Source organism: Manis javanica, chromosome 1 (genome assembly GCF_040802235.1).
Source record: "Manis javanica isolate MJ-LG chromosome 1, MJ_LKY, whole genome shotgun sequence".
NCBI lineage: Eukaryota > Metazoa > Chordata > Mammalia > Pholidota > Manidae > Manis > Manis javanica.
Genome location: NC_133156.1, coordinates 204,644,314 through 204,665,654, shown reverse-complemented (window position 1 = coordinate 204,665,654; position 21,341 = coordinate 204,644,314). Strand labels below are relative to the sequence as shown.

At 53.5% G+C, this 21,341-nt stretch overlaps 1 protein-coding gene across 2 annotated transcripts in view; it reads left to right on the top strand.

Moving 5' to 3' along the window:
• TTC7A (tetratricopeptide repeat domain 7A) overlaps positions 1–21,341 on the top strand; it is a 113,888-nt gene that overhangs the window by 82,352 nt on the left and 10,195 nt on the right. For both annotated transcript variants that reach the window (XM_037024522.2, XM_017651042.3), the window contains 4 exons: positions 2,499–2,615; positions 6,044–6,141; positions 7,697–7,831; positions 14,999–15,201. In XM_037024522.2, the coding sequence (XP_036880417.2) occupies positions 2,499–2,615; positions 6,044–6,141; positions 7,697–7,831; positions 14,999–15,201 (553 nt within the window). The remainder of the gene's footprint in view (positions 1–2,498; positions 2,616–6,043; positions 6,142–7,696; positions 7,832–14,998; positions 15,202–21,341) is intronic.

The window sequence follows — 21,341 nt, the reverse complement described above, 5'->3', positions numbered from 1 at the left end:
CGGTATCTGTTGAAGCTCTTGCCCCAGCCTGGAAAGGATGTGGTTGGGTTGAGAAATTCCACCCTAGATCACTCATGCTAATGGAATGTCAGCAGCCGGTAGGATAACAGCCTGCCTGGTAGAAGTCACTTAGGCCAGCTCAGCCTTCAGCCACTTCCGTACCAGGCACATGGTGTGGTTAGGCCTGCCATGGACCCATTGGGCTATCTGGGATGTGGGGAGCAAGCAGCGGGAGGAGCCCAGCAGAGAGGAGTGTGTTGGAGAGATTGGGTGCCAGGGGGATGCTGCAGGGCTGGTCTAAGCAGCAAACCAGCCCAGCCCAGTGGGAGTCCCCCTGCCCAGGGCGCTCTGCTGCTCTGGCCGCCTGAGGGGAAGGGCAGCCTTGGAATGGACTTGAGTCTGGATGTTCCCAGCCCTCTCTATCCTCACTAACACCTGCTACTCAGCTGCTGGGCACCACCACCTCCCAACCCTTTAGCACCCCATGCTCCTTTTCATCAAACACCAGCCCCAGCAAGCCTCCTTATTTGTTCTTTCCTTGCACTGAATCTGATTCAAAAACACAGCACTTGATTCTTTGGGCAATTTGTCATTTTTAGTGCTGATTGTTACCTTGAAGGCAGAAATTGTATCTTCTACTTCATATTCCTAGAACAAAGTCTCCAAATAGTTGTGGCATGTTAGACCCTTCAGGAATCTAGGGACTGAGGAGAGTAGAGATAGCAGGACCAGTTTTACCCCAGAAGCTGCATGCCCGAGTGCTGAGACCACGTTCCTGCCCACGTGGTCCACAACGTGGGGACCAGGGTTTCTGCTCTCAGGACCCCATAGGCCAACTGGGAAATTCATTAGTAGATGTTCTAAGAAGGGCACAAGGCATCCTGAGTGGTGGGAAGGCTTCCTGGGGAGGTAGGATTTAAAGTCAGGCTTGGAGATCAATGAAAATGGAGAGGAGAGGAAAGGCCTGGGGAAAAGGGGAAGAGGTTTTTGCAGAGGCAGGAGAGGCACATGGCATTTTTGAGGAAAAGTGAGCAAGAAAAATAGTGCTTGCTCAGAACCCAAAACCCCCCCTCTGAAAAAAGAACTGGGACAAATTCCATCCCGATCTTTGTTCTCTGCCAATAAGTCACAATCTAAGAAAAATAAGGTGTGAGAAGAAAGGAGCAGAGTGAGCTGGAGGTCAGGTTTCAGGCCAGGCCAAGGCCCCAAGTGAGGGAGGCCAGAGGGGAAAGCTGCCAGGCAGAGGCTGGCCTCCCCGTGTGGGGCCTGCCCTTGCTGTAGTCTCACATCAGGAGGATGCACCCTGTCAAAGGTGCAGGACTCAGCTGCCAAAGGCCCTGTGTGCCAACCTCAGGTGAGCTGCAGAACCACCAAGCAATGGGCATGTTTGAGGCCTAACCTTCGTGTGGGGTTGCCCAACATCAGTGCTGGAAATACAAGGGCCTCACTGCTCACCATCCAGTGAGAACCAGGAGTCACAACCTAGTTTGGGCCTCAGTGGCTCGGCCAAGTTCTCCACGGGCTGTGCAGGCAGCTGATATGCATCAGAGGGCCTGACAGTACCCACGGTAAAAAGACAGCAATACTGCCATACATTGGTAAATAGCCATGGCCTTGAACCTCCTAAGTGTCACAAGCTGCCTTGCCCCTCCCAATACCCCCGACCTGCCCAACAATTAGAGGCAACACCTGGTGCAGCAGGTGTGCAGGACCCCCGCTCCCATCCTGGTGAGCCAGTGTTCCGCCTGTCCCTGCTGCGTTCAGGTGGCGAAGGGAGCAGTCAGCCCCCTCCTGTGGTCCAGCCTTTCTCTCTCCTCCCAGCCCCCCAGGGCCACATCCCCTCACTGTTGTTACCTCACAGAACTGGTTTTCAGGTTGAAAGAGATTCTGAAGCTGCTCTCTCCCTTTGCACAGTAGCTGTGTTCCTAAATGGTGACTGAATAGGACTTCATGTCACTTTGATCCTATTGAATAGATAAGGGAAGCTGGCTATTTTAGTACATTCAGTGAAGAAAGCTTTGATAAAGTAAAACACATCCTTGTGTATCCAGCATCAGGAAACAAAGTTTGTGATTCAATTTAGGAGCTGTTGATTGAGCACCAGCATAGGAAACAGAATTGTGCACCCTAGGTGACCTTTTTTTTTTTAACCAATCCCTTGCTCAACTACATTCCTTGATTGAGAGTTGTCTTCTGGATCTGTCTCTTATACAAAGCCCTGTTGTGGCCTGTGGGCTGTCAATATAAAGATAGCTGCCTATTCAGTGAGGACCAGGTGCTGAGGACATGGGTCGGGGGAGCAAAGCAAGACGAGTTCATCTGGCTGGGGTGAGGAGCAGAGGGCGGGGACATAGTGTATGATCGGGAGAAGTGGCTAGGCGGTATGGACAGGAGTGGGGCAGAATCCCTTGGAGTGACAGCCTAGGAGGAAAGCCAGGGGAAAGGGGGCCCTCGCAGCGGCCTGCTAACTAGCTAACTACTGTTCTGCCTCTCCACAGCCTGATGTTCACCAAGGTGAAGCTGGAGCAGGTACTGAAAGGCCCAGAGGAAGCGCTTGTGACCTGCAGACAAATGCTGCGGCTGTGGCAGACACTGTATAGCTTCTCCCAGCTGGGGTGAGTGGCTGGCTTGTCCCTGGGGTTGTCAGAGGGTGGAGGGCAGTACCAGCAGCTGATGGGTGCCAGGGCAACAGCCCACAGCTGAGTGGCCGCATGCCTGCTGGGGTGGAGGGCAGTGAAGATGTTCGAATCACAGTGTGGAACTTACTGCTCCTGGGACCTTTTACAACTGTGGGCTAATTTTAGCCTTTTGACAATCTTCTGAGAAGTACATACCTGTTAAGGAAACTGAAGTTCAGAGGGGTAGGAAGGAAGAGAAGTCATTATTGAGCATCTGGGCCAGGTGCTAGGGTTGCTGTTTATGTCTTCTCACCTCAAGGGGAAACTGAGACTTGGGGATCTTGTGTAATTGGCCAGAGCCACTGGCCTGGTAAGTGATAGTGTTTGGGGCTTAAACCCGAGTCTCCTGAGTGCCAACCCCTGGGATCTGTCACTTCTTTCCTGGTTCCATTTGGAAGCTGGGAGAGGAGGAGGAAGCGGAGATCCTGAAGGGCCCTCAGCTCTACTCACTCACTGTCTCTGTGAGTCCTGTTTCCAGCTACAGTCCCCAGCCTGGGCTCTGGACTTTCTCCAGGCCAAAGTAGGGCGCTCATATCCAGGCTGAATCTGCAGAAAGTCTTTGCTCAAATACACAGGGGCCCTGAAACTCAGCCCATGCAACCCAAAGCAGCAAAGGGCCTTGTTCGGTAGGTGGGAGCACTGCCTCCTCCTGGTCCTCTGATCCCCAACTCCTCCCTCCTCTGGCATTGTTAGCAGTGTCATCTCCCCAAAGCCCCAGTGACGCCATTCTGGGGGATGTATTTGCATTTTCACAGAGACTCTGGGATCCCAAAAGGCTTTCACAATCCCCAGAGGCATGTCATGAATGGTGAAATTTACAAAGGAGGACCCAGGGTAATCCGTGGACTAAAATCCCTTGGGCAGGATAGGGTCAGCCCTCTCTTTGCAAAGCTTTGGGCTTGGGAGATTCCAGGGCAGAGCAGGACCAGTGGTAGAAGCTGCCAGAAGGAGGGTCTGGGCTGAGAGACTTTTCAGAAAGAGAATGGATTGCTGCCTGGCAGCTGGGTGATGTGAGGTTGAGGGCCAGATTCTGGTGTGAGGGGGACCTGTGTTTAGATGCCCCTCACTCTGCTGCTCACTGGTGAGGCCACATGGGCAGGTGTACATCCTAGCTCCCCTTGCAGAAAGGAGCTGTCCCTGCAGCTGGCAGGGACCATGCCTTGGCTGGTTGGCCTGCTCTCTTGGTGAGGCCTCTCTGAGCTACAGCCTCGTTTCCTGGCATGTGGGGCCTGGCCTATACCTCCCCTCTAAGCAGCAGAACTGTGGGGCTGCCTTTGGAGCCATTTCAAGTCACTGCCCACACACTCGTCTCTGATCTGAGGACCTGGCAGATCTCCTCACAACAGGAAGCCCCTAGGTACCTCCACTAGTGAACCTCCTGCAACTCCCCCATGCAAGATGAAGTGGGGCTCAGTGAGGCTGGCCTGGAGCAAACTATGGGCTGGATCCAATACCCTCCCAGCTTTTCCAGAAATAAGGAGCCTTCTTCCTGAACCTAGAGCTACAGAGCAGAAACTAGGGCTTATAAAATCTCATTTGGGGGTGGCCAAGGACCAAGACCAGAATCCGCAGCCTAAAGGTCTGGCCTACCCTGCCCCACCCAGTAGTCCCACCTCCTGCTGTGCCCCTGGCATACCTCCTTCCTCTGCTCCCTGGGCCAGCCCACACTGCCCCATAGGCCCTGCTCAGATGCCCCGTCACCAGGGTCTGATGCTTCTGCTCACTTCTTCTAATCTAGGCCTTTGCTACTTGCTCATCTTCAACTCTCTTCTCCCCATGTAGCTGTCAGGTTCTTCCAGGGAGTAGCAATGTTGTATGTTGGCCATGAACCAAGTGGCAAGAGCTGCCTGAGACAGGCTGTTTCTAGAGCCCTAGGAGAGGCCCCTTCGGGGGCTGGGAGGGAAGGTGGGACCAGAAGCTCTCTGTGGATCTGCTCCAGGCCAGCACTTGCCATCACCTGCCCACATTATTTCATGTACTCCTCACCATAACCTTGGGAATCAACATTCTCATGCTCATTTGCCTCACACAATAACCATGCTCATTTCAAGATGAGAAAACCAAGACCTAGAAAGGTTAAGTAGCTCTGCTGAGTGTCACACAGCTAAGAAGGGGTGGCCCTGTGGTTTTATCCCAGTGTCTGTGGCTCTTTGGCACCGCAGCTGGGTGATGGGGAGTGGGACAAGGGTGGGAGAGGGAAGGGACCAGCCCTGACCCACTGTGTTCTTGTAGTTAGTTTCCTCTATTGCCCATGACAATGGCTGTGTACCCATAGGCCCAAGTTTAGGGCAGTGGGAGCCTGAGTTAGGATGGCAGGGACCCCTGGGCCCCAGATTCTTTGTGGCACCATCGTCTTGGCGCTCCTCTGAAGGGAGCCTCTGACCCCAGGCTGGACCCACTTCCTCTCCTGCCCTTTCCACCTCAGTCCTCCCTAGGCGTACCCAGTTAGCAGGTTCAATAGGCACGGGCATCACTGGCCATGGGCAGGGCAGCTGGGTGCTATGTGTGCCCCAGAGTGGTGGCTCCTCCCACCTCCCACCCTGAGAAAAGAAGGGCCTCCCTGGCATTGTGGGAGCTGCAGCAAACTGGGGAATGGGGCAGGGGGATGGGATCCCCATACTTACTCATCTGCCTGCCCAGGGCCCCCCTGGAGTCACTCTGGTAGCCTGAAGTAGGGTGCCTGAGGCAGAGCGTGGCTTCTGGCCTCCTTCCCTGGGAGGTGGCTGGGGCACTTCTGGTAAACTGCAAAGACCAGGCTTTCCTTGGAAGCCAGTCTACAGTGCCTGTGTGCCTGGCACTCTAACCGATATTGTGAGGGCAACGAAGGGCAGAGAAAACCTCGCACTAGCCTGGGGGAGCTTCTAGCATCACCATTTTAGAGGAGGGAACAGATGGAAAGGGAGATACGTGGTGCCAGGATCCCCGCTGACCAAGAGCAGGGAAGGAAGGTGGCAGGAGGGGCAGGGGCTATAGGAGGCTTTCTAGATGGATGAGCAGAACTCGGGCTGGGTTCTGAAGGGTGTGGCTTGGGATGGACTGAGAATAACAGGGAGAATATTCTTGGTGACAGTGGCATAAGCTAGCATGTAGCTTTGGGGACAAAATGTGGTGGCATTAGGGAATGGTAAAACTAATAGCTCCACGGGTACACAGCGGGCAGCGTGCGTATGGTGTGTGTGTGTGTGTGTGTCATGGGGAGTAACATTATGTCTTGGGTGAGCCAGATTCTAGAATCCCAAGCTGAGCTATGATCTGTCCTGCAGCTCTGGTTGTGTCCATCCTTCCTGATTGGTCCTGGCATGAGGCTGCCCCTCTCCCTGCCAGCCCTCCACCTCACCAGGGCCTGGCCCTCCCTTGCCTTCCAGAGGCCTGGAAAAAGATGGCAGCCTCGGTGAGGGCCTCACCCTGAAGAAACAGAGTGGCATGCACCTGACTTTGCCGGATGCCCATGACGCAGACTCCGGTAAGAAGGTGCCCTGTGGGCAGCCATCCATGGGGGCCCACAGCTCTCTCTCCCAGCCTGAGCTGATCAGAGAGCGTTGCGTCTGCCCAGCCTGGCCAAACTCACCCACTCCTCTGTCTGCTGCCCACTCCAAGGGCCTTGTGCTAAGGAGAAGCCCTCCAGTGTCTTTCAAGGCCCATCTGGGCTTTGCACTGGAAGTAGGCAGCTGGAGTAGGCAAGGGAGGGGCTCACCTCCTGGGCAGGGGAGTGGGGTAGGATGTGAGGGCTGGGGTGCTCAGGAACCATTTCCCCTTAGGCTAGAGCTGGAGGCCAAGGTCCGCCCCTGTGATGTCCTTTTGAGTCAATTAGAAAGGCTGAACTTACACTTACAACTCTAAGCCTAAGGCCAACTCTTTCAACGGAGGACTTGATTAGAGTGACTACCTTCCTCAAAGACACAAGCAGAATTAGTCACAGAAATCAAAGTGTGAGGGAGTTGTATTTAGTGGCATTGCTCCTTTTTTCCAATTCTGTGGACATGAACCAAGTTGTGCCTTCACTGTCAAGTGAAAGAGCTGGTTCCCGATGCCAAGCCCAGCACCTGCCTAAGGAGTACTGCCCACAAAGTGCAGCTGCTGACTGCTCGGAGGGCGTGGTGCCCTTGCAGTTAAAGAGGGAAGGGCCATGAACAAATTAATAGGACTCAGTGTGTCCTCGTCTTACAAACTCCAATCACCTGTGGTTTGCCCTGAGGTCTCCGGAGCTTATTGGACCCTTTATTGCCTCTCAGAGAGGGAGAGAAAGTGCTGGCATTTTCCCTGAATGTGAGTTGAAAATGTCAATGACTTATGTATCCTGAATCAGCATCCATGTCACCCAGAACTGCCACAAGGAGAGGGTGGGGTCTGACCACCCTCAGAGGGTACAGAGTCTGACCTGAGCCGCTAGGCAGGATTCTTTCATAGCACAGCCTCAAATGGGCCCTTCCTGCATAAGAAACAGTAATACGCACTTGTGAAAACAGCAAGTAAAAATAGCAAAAGGAAGACAAGAAAAATCATCCAAAATTTCACTACCCAACCTTAATAAATGGTCTTCAGACTTTTTTCTATGCCCATATTTTTTTATAAAAGTATGATCACACTCTGCCAATCTGAATCTTTTCAGCTACTGTATAATGTAAACATCTTTCCACATTGACATCCATATCTGTGCATTGTTATTTTAATGACTGCACAGTCTAGTGTGATTATACTCTCAGAGATTCTTGATCCCTCCCTATGGTTGGATGCTCAGGTCTATCTTTGGTATCAGGTCTATCTTTGGATTAGAGCGAGCAGTCCTAGGAACAGACTTTGAGGAGTGAGCTTGCTGCCTGACTGCAGCCCTGGGTGAGGGTACGAGGTGGGCCCTTCCTGGTAGGTCTGTGAGCTGCTGCGCAGCTGCCCGGCCTTGCTGCCCTGCCCCAACTCAGTGTGCCTGCTCTCTTGGTGGGGCCGGGCAGTCACTCTTCCTGGACCCCGCAGCACACAGTGCTCCCGCTCCGCCGCTCAGCACCTCCCATCCTACTCTGCAGGCTCTCTACGGGCATCGTCCATTGCAGCCTCCCGGCTGGAGGAGGCCATGTCAGAACTGACCATGCCCAGCTCAGTCCTGAAGCAGGGCCCCATGCAGCTGTGGACCACGCTGGAACAGATCTGGCTCCAGGCTGGTGCGTATATGCAGCCCCAGTGACACCTGTACACACACCTGTAGGCCACAAGGCTCTCAGAGCATGACCTATCCTTCAGAAGGGAGTTGGGGATGTGAGGACAAGGGGACAAGTCTGGGGACAAGGCGCACACAGACTATAGTACTCATGGAAAGGCCTGGGGATCAAGAACCTGGAGCTCTATTTCCACCTGTGTTTTCTGTCCTTGGCCTGAGAAAAGTCACAGAATCTGGCTGTGAGTTTCCTTCTCCACCAAAGAGAGGGAGAAGCTCACTGGCAGCAAATACAGATATGAGAGGATTTGAGGGAAGACTGCATAGGTAGGTAGCTTCCTAGTCTCAAAAACAGGCCCATCCCTCTTGTCCACCATCGCCTGAGTGAAATTAGGACTCAAACCCAGGAGAGCTCACAGACTTGCTAGAGAAGAGGGGAGGTATGGCGGCCCACAGGACAGTCAGGTGTGGTAGAGTTCATTGAAGGTAGAGGGCTGGTAACACTGAGGTCACCATTCAGTTAATAAGCCCTCATAGGTAAGTGGCACCCCTGCCACTGTGGAGTTTGAGGGTCAGGTAGTGGTGAGGAGGCAGGCAGCTTCGGGGTCACACAGGGCTGGGTGCTGACGCCAGCTCACTACTTCCATCCTGACCTAAAATGAGCTCTGTGTGGGGCAGTCAGTGCGGTAAGGGGCACGCAGCAGGTGCTCAGTGAATGGCGCTCGGTTTCTGCTCCAGCCGCTGTGGTCTTGGTGGAGGTCAAAGCACCATCGCACCGACAGTGAGCATCCCTGCTGGTCGACTACAGGATGGCAAGGGCTGGGGTGTCTGAGCATGTGATCCAATGGCCATGTGAGAGGTGGGTTAGAGTGAAGAAAGAGAATTGAGGCCAGAGGTGTGCCTGAATGGGATACAATGCGCAATGGCAACACAATGAGAAGGCAGGTGAGGGAGTAAGTGCACGGGGCCAGGATGCCCTTGGTAGACGGCTGCCCGAGAGGGCCTCACCATTTTTCTGACTGCCCTGCTCTCTGTCCCCTCTCTGGCAGGGGTGTGGTGCCAATAGCCTTGCCTCAGGACAGATGGAGAAGAGACCAAAAGTAGATCATTAGTTCCTGGGACTTGCTGATTTTGCAAATCAGAGCTCGAACATGCTCAGCCGGGAACCCAGGGTTTCCCACTGCACGGATTTCACACATGGACACATTAGTATGCGGTGCTCCCCCACTCTCCCACCACAGGTTCTGAACTGGGGGGAAATTGGACCAGGCTTCACAGAAAGGCTAGGCAGGGGAGTATTTTAATAATGCAAATATTACCCCTGTTAGCAGCATTTCAGGGTCCTTTAGGATGCTAGGGATGTTTGGGGGGGGGCATGCTCCATGGTCAGCTTGTTTCATCTTAAGTAGGAAGAAAAATCCAGAGGAATAATAAAGTCTTCTCTGAGGCAGATTCCCCTGTATTCCAAGACATGGAACCACAATGGCTCCTAAGGGGCACTCTGGGGTCCCAGCCCCCACCAGGCCTTCATGTACCTGGAGTAGAAAGCTGCACCCCCAGTGGGTGCTTCACCAACTTCAAGGAGGGTGTCAGTAACACGGTGATCTAATTCCAAACTGTATATTGCCTACTCAGGCTCTCCCAAGCTTTTTGTTTTAATGATGTATCTTGTTTACTGCCATGAGCACATGAAAATGTTTTTGCATTTCACAAGCCTACTTGCGTTTCTCAGACATGCTGCCTTATGCTCAGGATGCTAGTATGTTCTGGTAATTCCAAGGAAGGTTAAAGACTTTCCTGAAGCTTGTACTTCAATTTGGAAATATCAGCATAAACACATACCCTTCAATATTTTGAACATTAGCCTTTCTTCTCTGGACAGTGTCCTAGATATTCAGCCCACAGAGAACTCTGAGAACAATAGCTGAATGCTTTGAATGGGGTGCCTGGTAAGGGTTGGGTAGTGTGGCATTAGGAGATAGGTTTGAGTGTGTGTCACCAATCCAAAACAGCACTGCTTCTACAAGGTGGATGTTCTGTTTTCACATGTAACTGTTCACAGATGGAAACCTTGGCTCTGCTCTCTCTGGGGTGTCACTCTTGTCCCTATGATTCATGGTGGCTTTCCACCATGTTCACATGCCAAGGCAAAACTAAGAAGAGTGAGAGAAGGGGACACCCCTTCCCTATAAGGAGATATCCCAGAACTCACACACATCACTTCCCTTCACAGTCCATTGGCCAGAACTTAGTCACATGACCACATCTAGCTGCACAGGACTCTGGGAAGTGTCATTATTCTGGGTGTCCATATACCCCTTTAAAAATTATGGAAGAATGAGGGAATAGACTGATGGACAGCTACCACAGCCAGAGGGGAAGTGGAAAGGGTCTTTCATCCTGTGTAGGAAGAGTCTGGAGCAGTCTGTACTCTCCTCTGGCCACCATCAGCAGCAGCATGTACTGAGCACCTACTGAATGCAGGGCTGCCAGGAACAGAGCCCCAAGGCAATACCCTTTCCCTAACTCCACTCCCACCTGACCCAGGCTGATTATTATCACCAGCACCCCACCCCCTAATGGTTCTACCAGCTGCAGCAAATTGCAAGAAGGGAAACATACCCCTTTAGTCATTATGGGGTGAGCTAATTCCCCTGGTTTGGTTCGAGATGAATTGCATCCCTTTGTGTTTTGGCAGTAAGGTCCCTCATTAACCCACTCTTACGTTGGGAAATGTATCCTTCCTCTCCCAAATCTTGTCCTCTTCCCCTCCATTCTTCAAACCTCCTTCACATTCTAGTCTGATGTGAGGAGCCTCACAGAGAGTTTCCACTTGAAAGCTGAGCTTTAGGAATGTTGCCTCCTTGGCACAGGGTCTGTGTGAGCATGGGAATGGCCCTGGGCCCCATGGATGCGCCAGGATCCTGAGTGTCGAGAGCTGCCTTCCAGAAGAGCATGACGGCCAGCCTCCCTCTCCCTGCAGCTCATGTCCTTGGGAGCTAACAGTGTGCTGAGAGGAGACAGATGTGGGGAGAGCTCCCCTGCCCCGAAGGGCCAGGGCCTCACAGGCGGCCACAGGCCTGCCCTGGGTCAGGGGAAGCTGGCTCCCAAATGGCAGATCCACACTGGGCACTGGTGCCCTGGCTCTGTAGGTAGCACTGCAGGAGGGAGCTACCCCAGCTATGGGCTGGGCAGGGGGAGAACTGGTGGGGAGACCAGGGCTGTGTCTAAAGACTGTACTCTTAGAAAACTCCCATCAGGGAGAAGCTGTGGTCACACCCTGGTCCCACGTGCTTCTTTAATTCTTTGTTTCCCTCCTTCCTTTCCTGGTCTCCCCTCACTCTCCCCGCTTTTCCCAGCTGCCCACCCTCTTTCCTCCGGCCTTCTGTGCCTTCTTCCCACATTCTGTCCCTCTGCCTCCTCTCTGCCTGCCTCCCCTCCTCGCAGCATCTGAGGTAGTGAAGAGAGCGCTCTCAGGACTGGGTGTCACAAGTGGCCTGAGGCCGGCTGTGCCCCTCTCTGCATCCAGGGATGGAGCGCCTCAGACTAACACAAGAAATCCCCCAGACCTCTGGATCCTCTGTATTATTTCCGGTCTCTCTATCTTTCTGGTCTTGTGGCCATCTGTGGTCATTTCTGGCTCTCTGGTCATCTGTTCTTTCTCCCCTCTGGTCCCCTGGTCCTCTCTCACTTCCCCTCTTGTTTCCCTCTCCTTCCCCTTTATTCTGGTTACCTATGTGTCCTGAGGGTCTGCTCCTTGGGGAAGATGCTCATTTCCTTTAGGGGCCAGTTTGGGTGGCACCCCCCTCCCTGCCTAGCTAAGGGCCTACCTAATTTATGTCCTGCTTTGAGGGGCCTCTGCCCTTTTACCCTGGTGGTCCCTCCTTTCTGAGGTCCCACACAGGGTGTCTAGGAAGCACAGGTCACCTAAAAGGGGAGGCCCCTCAAAGGCTTTGGGTGTGGCTGGAGGCCCTCCTTCACCCTGTTCTTCAGTTTGGGTGCAGGGCCCTTCCTGCAAAGAGGGCGTGCAAGCAGCCAGAGAAGAGTGAGCCCATCCCCCATGGAGGGCGACAGGGGCACTGGCATTGGGAGGAAATGCAGGAAGACTGGAAGCAGCTCTGGGTGCAGGGTTAGATCTGGATACCTCAGGAAAAATAATAAAGGACTATTGCAAAGCTCCAGGGAACAGATGTTTCCCATCTGGAGCCTGTGAAGGAAAAGCACAGAGTGGGGCGGGCAGGGAGATGGAGGAAGGGGAAGAAAAGCTGAGACCTACAGGCAAGGAGAGGCGGTCAAGAGGAACAGAGAGAAAGACCAGAGAAGTGGGAAAACCAGAGGGAGGAAGGGCGAGGGAGGGAGCTGAGCAGGCCAGGGAGGGGCCCCTCATGCTGAGGGGACAGCAGGCCCCTCCCTGCTTGCTGGGGAGATGACCTCAACTGTGAGAATTCAAGGAAAATCCAGTACTGGTGATGCCCGCCTAGCCCTGGCCAGGGGAGGTCGGGAAGCGTACAGGCACCCCAGGTCTCTGGTGACGGCAGTGAGTGAGGATGTTGAGGCAGGAAGACGGGGTGCATGGCAGCCCCCAGACCTGTGGCCCTGTCTGCAGGTCAGAGGCCCTGCCCTGCACGGCAGCCAGGAGCCCTCAGGAGACCTCACTTCCCTGGCTCTGTTCTCTGTCATCTGGTTTCCTGCCTAACTGGAAATGAAGCCCATCGGAGCAAAGCAACCCTCCCTGTTTTCCAGGGCACAGTCTCTGGTATAAGGCCAGCCTGACAAGGCCCGTGGCCCCAAGGAAGAAGGGGGTGGGGATTCCTGTAGCTGAAATCTGTTGATGCAAAGGCACTGTGAGGAGTCTCCAGGGCAGTGAGCAGGGACAGCCTCCAGAGAAGGGCCTCGGGGGACAGGGCGCAAGTTGTAAACAGCTTAATGAGCCAGGAGGAGGCAGGCAGGTGGGCCAGGCCTGGGGCAGACCTGCTGGGATGAGGCCTAGGGAAGTGAGAGTGGAGCCTCGGGCTGGAAGCAGCCTCCCCGCCCCCAGCACTCACCACAGGCTTCCTTCCGCTTCTCCGGTCTGCTCCTCTGACCTGGGCTGCTCCACCCACCGGCCCAGCCTGGCAGGTCAGCACAGCCTCCCTTGTCCCCTCTGCCAGTCTATGTGCCCCTGCACCTTCAGGCCCCAGCTCGGGTGCCACCTCCCCCAGGAAGAGTCCCCTGACTGTACCAGCACAGCTGACCTGTCTGAGTGCCCAGAACACACAGAATTGGCACTTGTCACTCCACTGCCTTAGGTCACTCGCATAGTTTGCTGGTTCAGCTGTCCCACTTCCCCCACCTCCGCCGTTTCTCCTTCTCACCGGAGGGCCAGGCGCACAGGCAGGACTCAGGAGTTACACTCTGGGTACCAGTAATGAGGGAGTTGCTCAGAGCCGAGCTGAGGCTGAGGTGGCCAATCCCTTGACCACTGGGCCAGCCCTCCCTGCAAGGCCCTGGCTTCAAATCCCCACTATCTGGCCTCACCTTCCCTGGCTTCCTGCCTTAGGAATCTCCAGTTTGGGCCATCTCTGGGAAAAGAGCTTGCATTTCTCTCACTTATCATGAGAACTGGCTCCTCTCTCTTTAATTCTCTGATTCTCCCAAATTCTCCTCTCCACTACAGAAAAAGAGCACCCTTGTTCGAAAAGCCTTCTGTAGTATTTTAGGATATGGCAAGCAACTTCGATTACACAGTGAACCTTAGGCAACACTCACGCTAAGTACCCCAAGTGCTGTGTGCTGCAGGCAATCCTTAGTCAGGCTTCTTCCTGTTCCTTGTTGGAACAGGAAGATGGGACACCTGGGCCTGGGTTCTCCCCCTCTCTCTGGGAGCTTCCTTTGGGAGGTCTGTTACCCACCCCACCCCAGACCTACTCTGAACTAGTGTGACCTCAGCTCTCAGCCTTTGCTAGGAACAGCTCTTGGCAGTGTCACAAGCCAGGCCTTGCTTGCCCTTCTGTGCTCCCATCTGCACACTGGCACCAGCCCCAGGAGGGGACAGCTGAGCCCAGGTCCCCCATGACAGAAACGCTGAGGGGGCTGCAAGGCTGAGCTGCAACCCCAGTGAGCCGCCTTTCTCAAAGTGCCTGCTGAGGGTGTGGACCTGCATAGCCTGGGTCTGAACTGCATTTATGGGAGCTTGCCTGGGATTGCAGAAACTACCCCATTTTCCACTGATCGGTGAGAAGATGGCACTGGTTGTGGGATGGATCCTGTCCTTCCTGCTGGCATGGGTGTCGCTTATTCCTCTCCCTGCAGAGGAAAGTCATGGGCTTTGAAGGGAAGCCCAAGCCCAGCCCTGCCTTGTCCCTTCCCACTAATGGGACTGGGTGAGGCCCTCTCTCTCTGGGCACCTGCCTCCCTCCCAGACCTGTGGGGGTGAAATGAGAGAAGACCATGACAGGGTTGGGCCCTGGCCAGCAGTCAGCTCTCAGGGAGCGCAGGCGGCCATGTAGCTGTGACCAGTGCTCCTCGGTGTGCGCACCGGCTGGTTCCCGTCCCAGGCCTCCCTGGGCCTCTCATCCTCCCACCTTCACCCTTGGCAGCCTTGCGTGGCTCTCCCCCAGGCTCTGCGCCAGCCCTGCCTTGTCTGCTCAGCAGGTAGAGCTGGCTCTTCAGTCAGCCTCCCCCAGCCCCAGGCTGAGAGGCAGCAGAGCCACAGCATCTGCCTCTGTCCAGCACCCCCAGACGCCTAATGCGCAAGTTCAGTGAGGGACACTGGAAACAGTCAGTCCCCTGATGAAACACCGAGCTCCACGGGATCCCTCGCACCGCACTGCCAGGCTCTGAAATTAGACAGCCCAGCGAGAACCCTGGCTCCCCATTTTAACCACCCTGTGGCCTTAGGCAAGGTCCTCATCTTATCCTCTCTGTGCCCCAGTTTCCTCCTCCCTGAGGCAAGGTAAGTAAAGGGCTTATTTTACCAGACACGGAGTGCCGGACAGGGAGAGAGCATTGGGAAACCATTACCTGCTGTTCCTGCTGCCCCCAGAGTGAGCCCATCCTGGGCGTGACTCAGCAGGAGGGGGTCCACAACCTCAGGCCGGCTCCTGAACTCTGGGGCTGGTGGGGGGATGCCGGAGGGGTCTCCCGTCTGACTCCCCCACCACTCTCACCACTCACCGCCCCTCTGGTTTTGCAGCTGAGCTGTTCATGGAACAGCAACACCTCAAGGAAGCGGGTTTCTGCATCCAGGAGGCGGCGGGCCTCTTCCCCACCTCACACTCAGTCCTCTACATGCGGGGCCGGCTTGCCGAGACAAAGGGCAGCTTGGAGGAGGCCAAGCAGCTGTACAAGGAGGCGCTCACAGTGAACCCCGATGGCGTGCGCATCATGCACAGCCTGGTGAGTCAGCCCCGCACCCCCTGAAAAGGTCTCAGGGCCCTCCTCTCCCTTCGCACCGCTGTGGGTGTCTTGCTGCCACTGTTCCCTGGTGTTGAGGGAGAGTGGCTTTCTCCCTGCCCGTTGGGAGAGACAGCTCTCCTTTGTGTAGAGGCAGACTATTCCCCTTCAGGCAGAGCCTGCCTGAGTTGATGAGAAGTTCTAGGATAGGTTGGTATACTCTGTGACTTCCTGTGTGCTGTCAGGCACCCTAGCCCTAAAGGGCTTTCAATGCTATTCATCAGATACTCGCCCTAGAGACTCTAGGCAGATACCCCCTGCTTCTTTCTGGGGGGTCCCAGGCCCTCCTTCCTGATCTCTGGGCTTCCTCTCCCACTTCATAGGAGCTCCATGCCTCCTTGATGGGATTTGGGGGTGGCCTGGGGTGGGCTATGACTCCAGAACACTGAGAGTGGCCTCTGGAATGGTAAGAGGACCCAGCAACCCCAGTCCTTGGACATGTTCAGGATGTGGGTGCCCATGGCCTTCCTGTAGGGAGGCTTAGAGGCTGGGGGCAACAGGCTGGCACACTTGGCTTGGCCTTACCATTCTTTTCCTGGGCGGTCACGGGCAAGTCAGCCACCTTCTCTGAACCTCAGTTTTACTCATCTGTGCAGTGGAGATTCTTTGGTCCAGGAAACATTTATTAAATACCTGTTCTGACAGGTGGTATACCAGACCATCTGGAGAACTATTTTTTCCCAGCGTTCCTTAGCTGTTCAGAGGTATCAAGGTGAATGTAATGATCTGAAAGCAGGCAGGCCTTCATATGCACAGTGGTTTTTGAAGTCTAATTTAGGAAGCCCACAGTAAGCAACACAGTCATGCTACAAGGGCCTGGGTTCCCCCTCAGACGTCCCCCTGTGGAGCCCCTTGAGGAGAGTAGCCCTGAGAGCAATGCTGACGTCCGCCAAGTGGAGAGCACAGAAGGACCAGGAGCATGACTGCAGAGAGCTGAGGGTTGTCATGACCCAAAGAGATCTGATTTGTTCATGAGTGGAAACTACAGGGAGTTAAATTTCAGCACAGCATTGGGAAAAATGTTATAACTCTTAGAATAATAGTCCAAGCACAAACTCAGGAATCATCTGGTGAGGATGTTGCCAAGAGAATGGAAACATCACATGGGGGAGAGCCAGGCTAGGTCATCTTTATAAGGTCCTTTCCAACCCCGAGAATCCTTAAACAGAACAGAAATTCCAAGCTTAGCAAGTATTCCCACTGCCTGATTTCTTAAATGATTTCTAGCTTAGGCCCAGTGAATGTTTGCATTGGTTGAAGACAGCCTGCACAGTGGTGCCACACCCTGGCCTGTGTTCCCCTCCACATGGCTCTGCATTGCCTTCCAGTCTGCTCAGCAAATGTTTGTTTTTTGCTAGGCACATCCTCCTTCCTCCCGCAATTCAGACATTAGCTCCTCTGATAAATGCCTCCCCGGAGGTCACATCCAGGAACTTGATTAGGGTGGTGGTGGGGAGGATGTGGGCTCTGTCATTAGGCCTGCAGCCAGGCACAGATGTCTGCCTTCCACTGGGCTCGCGGATATGAGCCTACTGTCTCAGTCCCTAAGACCCAACAAAATCTAATAACAAGTACAATTTTCAAGTAACAATGTACCATTTTTCATTTATGCTTATTATTGTTTGTAGCTATTTTCCTGAAATTGAAGCAGTTTTCAAGGGCAGGTTTCCATGGTAACTGAATAGCTGTCCAGGGTGGCTCCCTACAGATGTTTCTGAAATGGTGCCTTTTCTCTTCCCGGGGAGCCTTGCTGATTTGATGAAATTGGAGCAAGTCAGAGCCAGGCCTGCCCACTGTTAAAGTTACAAGCGACCAGAGGGGCAGTCGGCTCCAGCGTGGGCAGCCTATCCCTTTCCACACACTCTGTTCCTGCCGGCATTCCACACATATGCATAAAGAAGAGCAAATTTCAAGCCTGGGGAAGAGATTTACTAAGCTGTGTTCTCCCAAAGACACACGAACACTTAGGCATGTTGATCTCCAGCATTCCCTATACTGGCCTCAGACTCAGGACATGTGGGATCTTATCCTGGCTCTGGCCCTAATTCACTTGGGTGATTTAGGAAAGGACACTTTAGTTCCTTTGCACCTTATGTCTCCTTTTATAAATGCATATAATCATCATTCCTAGACCAATGTTGTTCTAATCAAATGAGGTGATACATGTAAAAGTGCTTCTCAAAGTCTGCAGTGTAGTATCAGAGAAGCACATATGCCACCACTCTCCAGTCCCTCACCCATAGCAGACATTGCTAATCAATCACAACACTTTTCCCACTGAGCTCAAATACGACTCAGGGATCTTTCTCACCATGTTACATGATGGGAGCCAGTCCTCATTGGTCTAAGTCAGTCTGACACTTATATAAGGGATTCATTGTAAAAATAGAGAATGGGAAAGACACATCAGTAGTCTCACCTTTGTGAACTCTGGAAGGTGGTGCATCCTTAGAGAATTATCCAGAGAAAGGAATATGGAAGGGAACTTAGTATCCCCCCAGGGCGTCATTGCCAAGGCAGGTTCCCAGGGAGGACATTGCTGGCCTCAGCATGCCAGTGTGGCTCTATGAGGACGTCAGCCTCTGATAGGTCCAAGGGGAAGAAAAAGCACCCTGCCTGGGATCACAGCCACCCACAGCCTGAGCTGGATGAGCTCTGGGTCCATCAATGAGCCCTCGGAGGTGGTGGTTACATCTCACTCCCTGAGGTCTGGAAAGGAGAAGACAGAGATATACTCAATGTGCTGTGCGGGTTAGAGGTTCAACCCTACAGTCCTTATGGTGGGATCATCAAACGGCAGGAGGCCAGCCTCAGGGCCTCTTCCTAGGGCGGTGGATGTGAACAGGACATCTGGGGACAGGCTGGAGAAAGCCTCTGAGGGTAGCAAGCTATTGCTTTCAGGAGCCAGGGTGCAGGCATTTCTAAGAATATGGACTTTGGCCCAGAAGCAGGTTCTCTGCTCTCCCTATCCTGCTGCTCTCCTAGATGTGATGGAAGATGTTTCCATGGTTCTGGCTCCACCCTGGGCTCAGCTCTGGCTCCTCCGCCCAGATCAGACAGGAAAGACACACCTCCTTCTCAGTGCTCTGCCAGGAAAGGGTCTCCGCTCTGTCGGCAGCAGTGTTCCAGACAAGTGTGCGCCATCAAGGCTTATCCTGCAGGCTGCCGCCTCCACCCGGTTGCTTCAGGAGCCTGCCAAGTATAGAAGGAAAAAGGCATGCTTTCTGCAGATGGAAATTCCCAGTGAAATCTTCCCTGAAAGTTTCTGCCAGCTCAGTTTCAACCTCCTCCCTTCCAGGTAGCCAGAAACCCGCATTCACTCAGTCTGGGTGTTCAGCACTTAATTTACTGGCAGAAGAATCTTGTTAAAAAGGGGAGGCCTCTTGTCTAGCTTGGATTAACACTTAGTCTACAGGCACACACCTGATCATCTAAATTTGCTCTCTTACAGCACTAAACTATGTTTTCTACCTTAATCTTGCATCTACCTACCACTTCAGCATTTTATTTAAAAATAATAATAATAATAATAATAATGGAGAAATGTGGGATTCACATATAAATCAAGTATAAAAATCAAACGAATATTCATATTTGACCTGATTGTTTATAGTTCATAATGTGTGATCAAAACTGAAAGTTTCTGTGATGACTGCCCTTGTACTGTTCACTATGTAAGAACTTACTCACTATGTAAGAACTTGTTCACCATGTAAGAGCTTGTTCGTTATGCTTCAGAAGATTGGAGACTGACGAGAATTAGGCTTGGGGTGGATTAATGATTGTACATTGAGCATTGACTCCCCTATACAGAATTTTATTGTTGTTAACAACCATTTGATCAATAAATATGAGAGATGCCCTCTCAAAAAAAAAAAAATTAGAATAAAAGAAGCCTTGGGTGAGTTAAAAAAAAAAAAGGCAGGGGGGAGGCCTGAACTTTACCTGCCACCCTTGAAGAAACATGAGAAAGGAAGCAGGGTCCTTCCCAATGTCAGTGGAGGAGCTGGCCTCTGGGTGACATTGCTTTTCAGAGAAGACTCCATGGGTTTGGCCAGGAAGGGACCTCAGGCAGCCTGAACCTGTCTCTGAGCCTGCCTCTGCCCTGCCACCCCCAAGGAGCCCCTCTGCACTTCCAAGGGAGCAGGGATTCCCAGGGAAGGCATAGAGCCCAGGAGTGACCGACAGAATGGTCAAGTCATGGAAAGCGTTCCCAAGATGGGGTTCTTTGAGGTCACACCTGCCCTTAATGGTGGGAGGGTCAATAGCTATGGCCACAGACTAACTCATTTTATCCTCTGCTTGGCTGAGCTAAGAGTGTGGATGCATTAATGCAACCTGTCTCTGCAGGAGACAACCTGAGAGCCCCGGCCATGAGTGCACCTGCGCTGGTGCATGGCGCCCTGTCCTCCTCTCCCAGAGACAGGCTATGGGACACAAAGGCTTCCTGGCCCCTCTCTGGCCAGGCTTCCCTGCTTTTCACTGGCCCTGTGCCTGGTCATGCTTTCTTCTTGGGACAGAGCTCCAGTGGGGGTGCCTGCAGCCCCATTTCCCCAGGACCCTTTCCCCCTCGGGCACCCCAGCAGCAGGAGACTGCCCTGCATGAGCTTTGGCTCCTGTGATGGAATTCCTGGGGACATAATTTCTAAAGCAATCCTGGCTGCGTGACCTGATCTCTTCTTTTTCCAGATGCCCCTCAAAAAATAAGAAAACAGCATTTCTGTCCTCTGTTGCCTATGACAAGGGTGTGGTGGTGAATTATTCCCCTGCATTCGTTCCCTCCCTCTCCTAGTGAGGAGCTGGCTGTCTGATTCTTTAAGTGGGATTTGGGGATCAAGGTCATGGCCTTGGCATAAGGCCATCCCTACTTGGCACCATAGCCTTTTGCTCCCTTCTCCCCAAGCTGGGACGTACCACAGCACGTCTCAAGTCCCCAAAAGCTCCCCACCACCATCCCTGCCCCTCCGCAGGGTGGGGTCTGAGTCAGCAAGACCAGGGCACTGCCCCACCCAAGCCGGAGGTTCTGGTTGGGCCTTTTGCAGGTGCTCCGGGAATCCCACAAGAAGGTTTTGCTCTCCGAGGCCCAAGCGGTGAACTCTGATTGCACAGAGCTCCCCTGATCCCCATCCCCTGGCTGACCCCATTCCTAACCTGGAGGACAGGACCAGATAGTAGGACCTAAGACAGACAAGCAGCCCTGCCAGCCCTCAAGTTATGGGGGACCCGGGAATTACTTCCCTCACTGGCTCAGTTTTCTCTTCTATCTAATGGGGATAACTCAGGCCCTGGTGACCCCAAGGGGTAATTTTATGGCTCAGATGAGCTGAGTGCTATGAAAAGATATCAACATGGGGCATTTCTGTCACCATTCATATCTCTTCCCGGGGAGCCTTGCTGATTTGATGAAATTGGAGCAAGTCAGAGCCTTGCCCGGGCCTCACTTGGTGGCCAAAGTCCTGAGCCTGAACCCCACCTTTGACTGGACTGCTTGACTCACTGCTATGGGGCAAGGGTCATGGGCCCAAATTCCCTTGGGTTGCCTAATGGCGCCTGCTGCCAGCAGGGTACAGAGAAGTAAGGGAAGGGGTCCTGGGCAGGGGCCAGGGGCCTCACAGCTGTCTTCGGGTTGTCTCTGGGCCTAGCTGGCTAGGATGGTTTTAAAGCCCCCAGGGTCAGAGCTGGCTCGTGCCTGGAGATTAGAGTACAGCCTTGGAGCCTGATGACCTGGCCTCCAGTCCCACTTTGCCTATGCTCACTGTCTAACGTTGGCCAAGTTCTTCAACTTCTCGGAAAATCAGTATCCTCGCCTGTAGAATGGGAATCACAGTGCCAAGCATCTAGGGCTCTTGTTAGAGTTGGATTCAATAATTCTCTAAGTTAATGGCCCAGTTGTGGGGGTGACTTTTACCTTTATAGCTCCCAGGCCAGTTTCAGAGGCTCTTGCTTTGAAGAGGGAGGTGGAAGCCAGAGCCCAGCCCCAGAGACTCACATTCTGGCCAAGCCGCTTGGTCTTCACTGGGCCCACCAGATGACTCTGGCCGAGGCATAGATGTGCAGGACATTGCCCTGTGGCTGGGACAAGA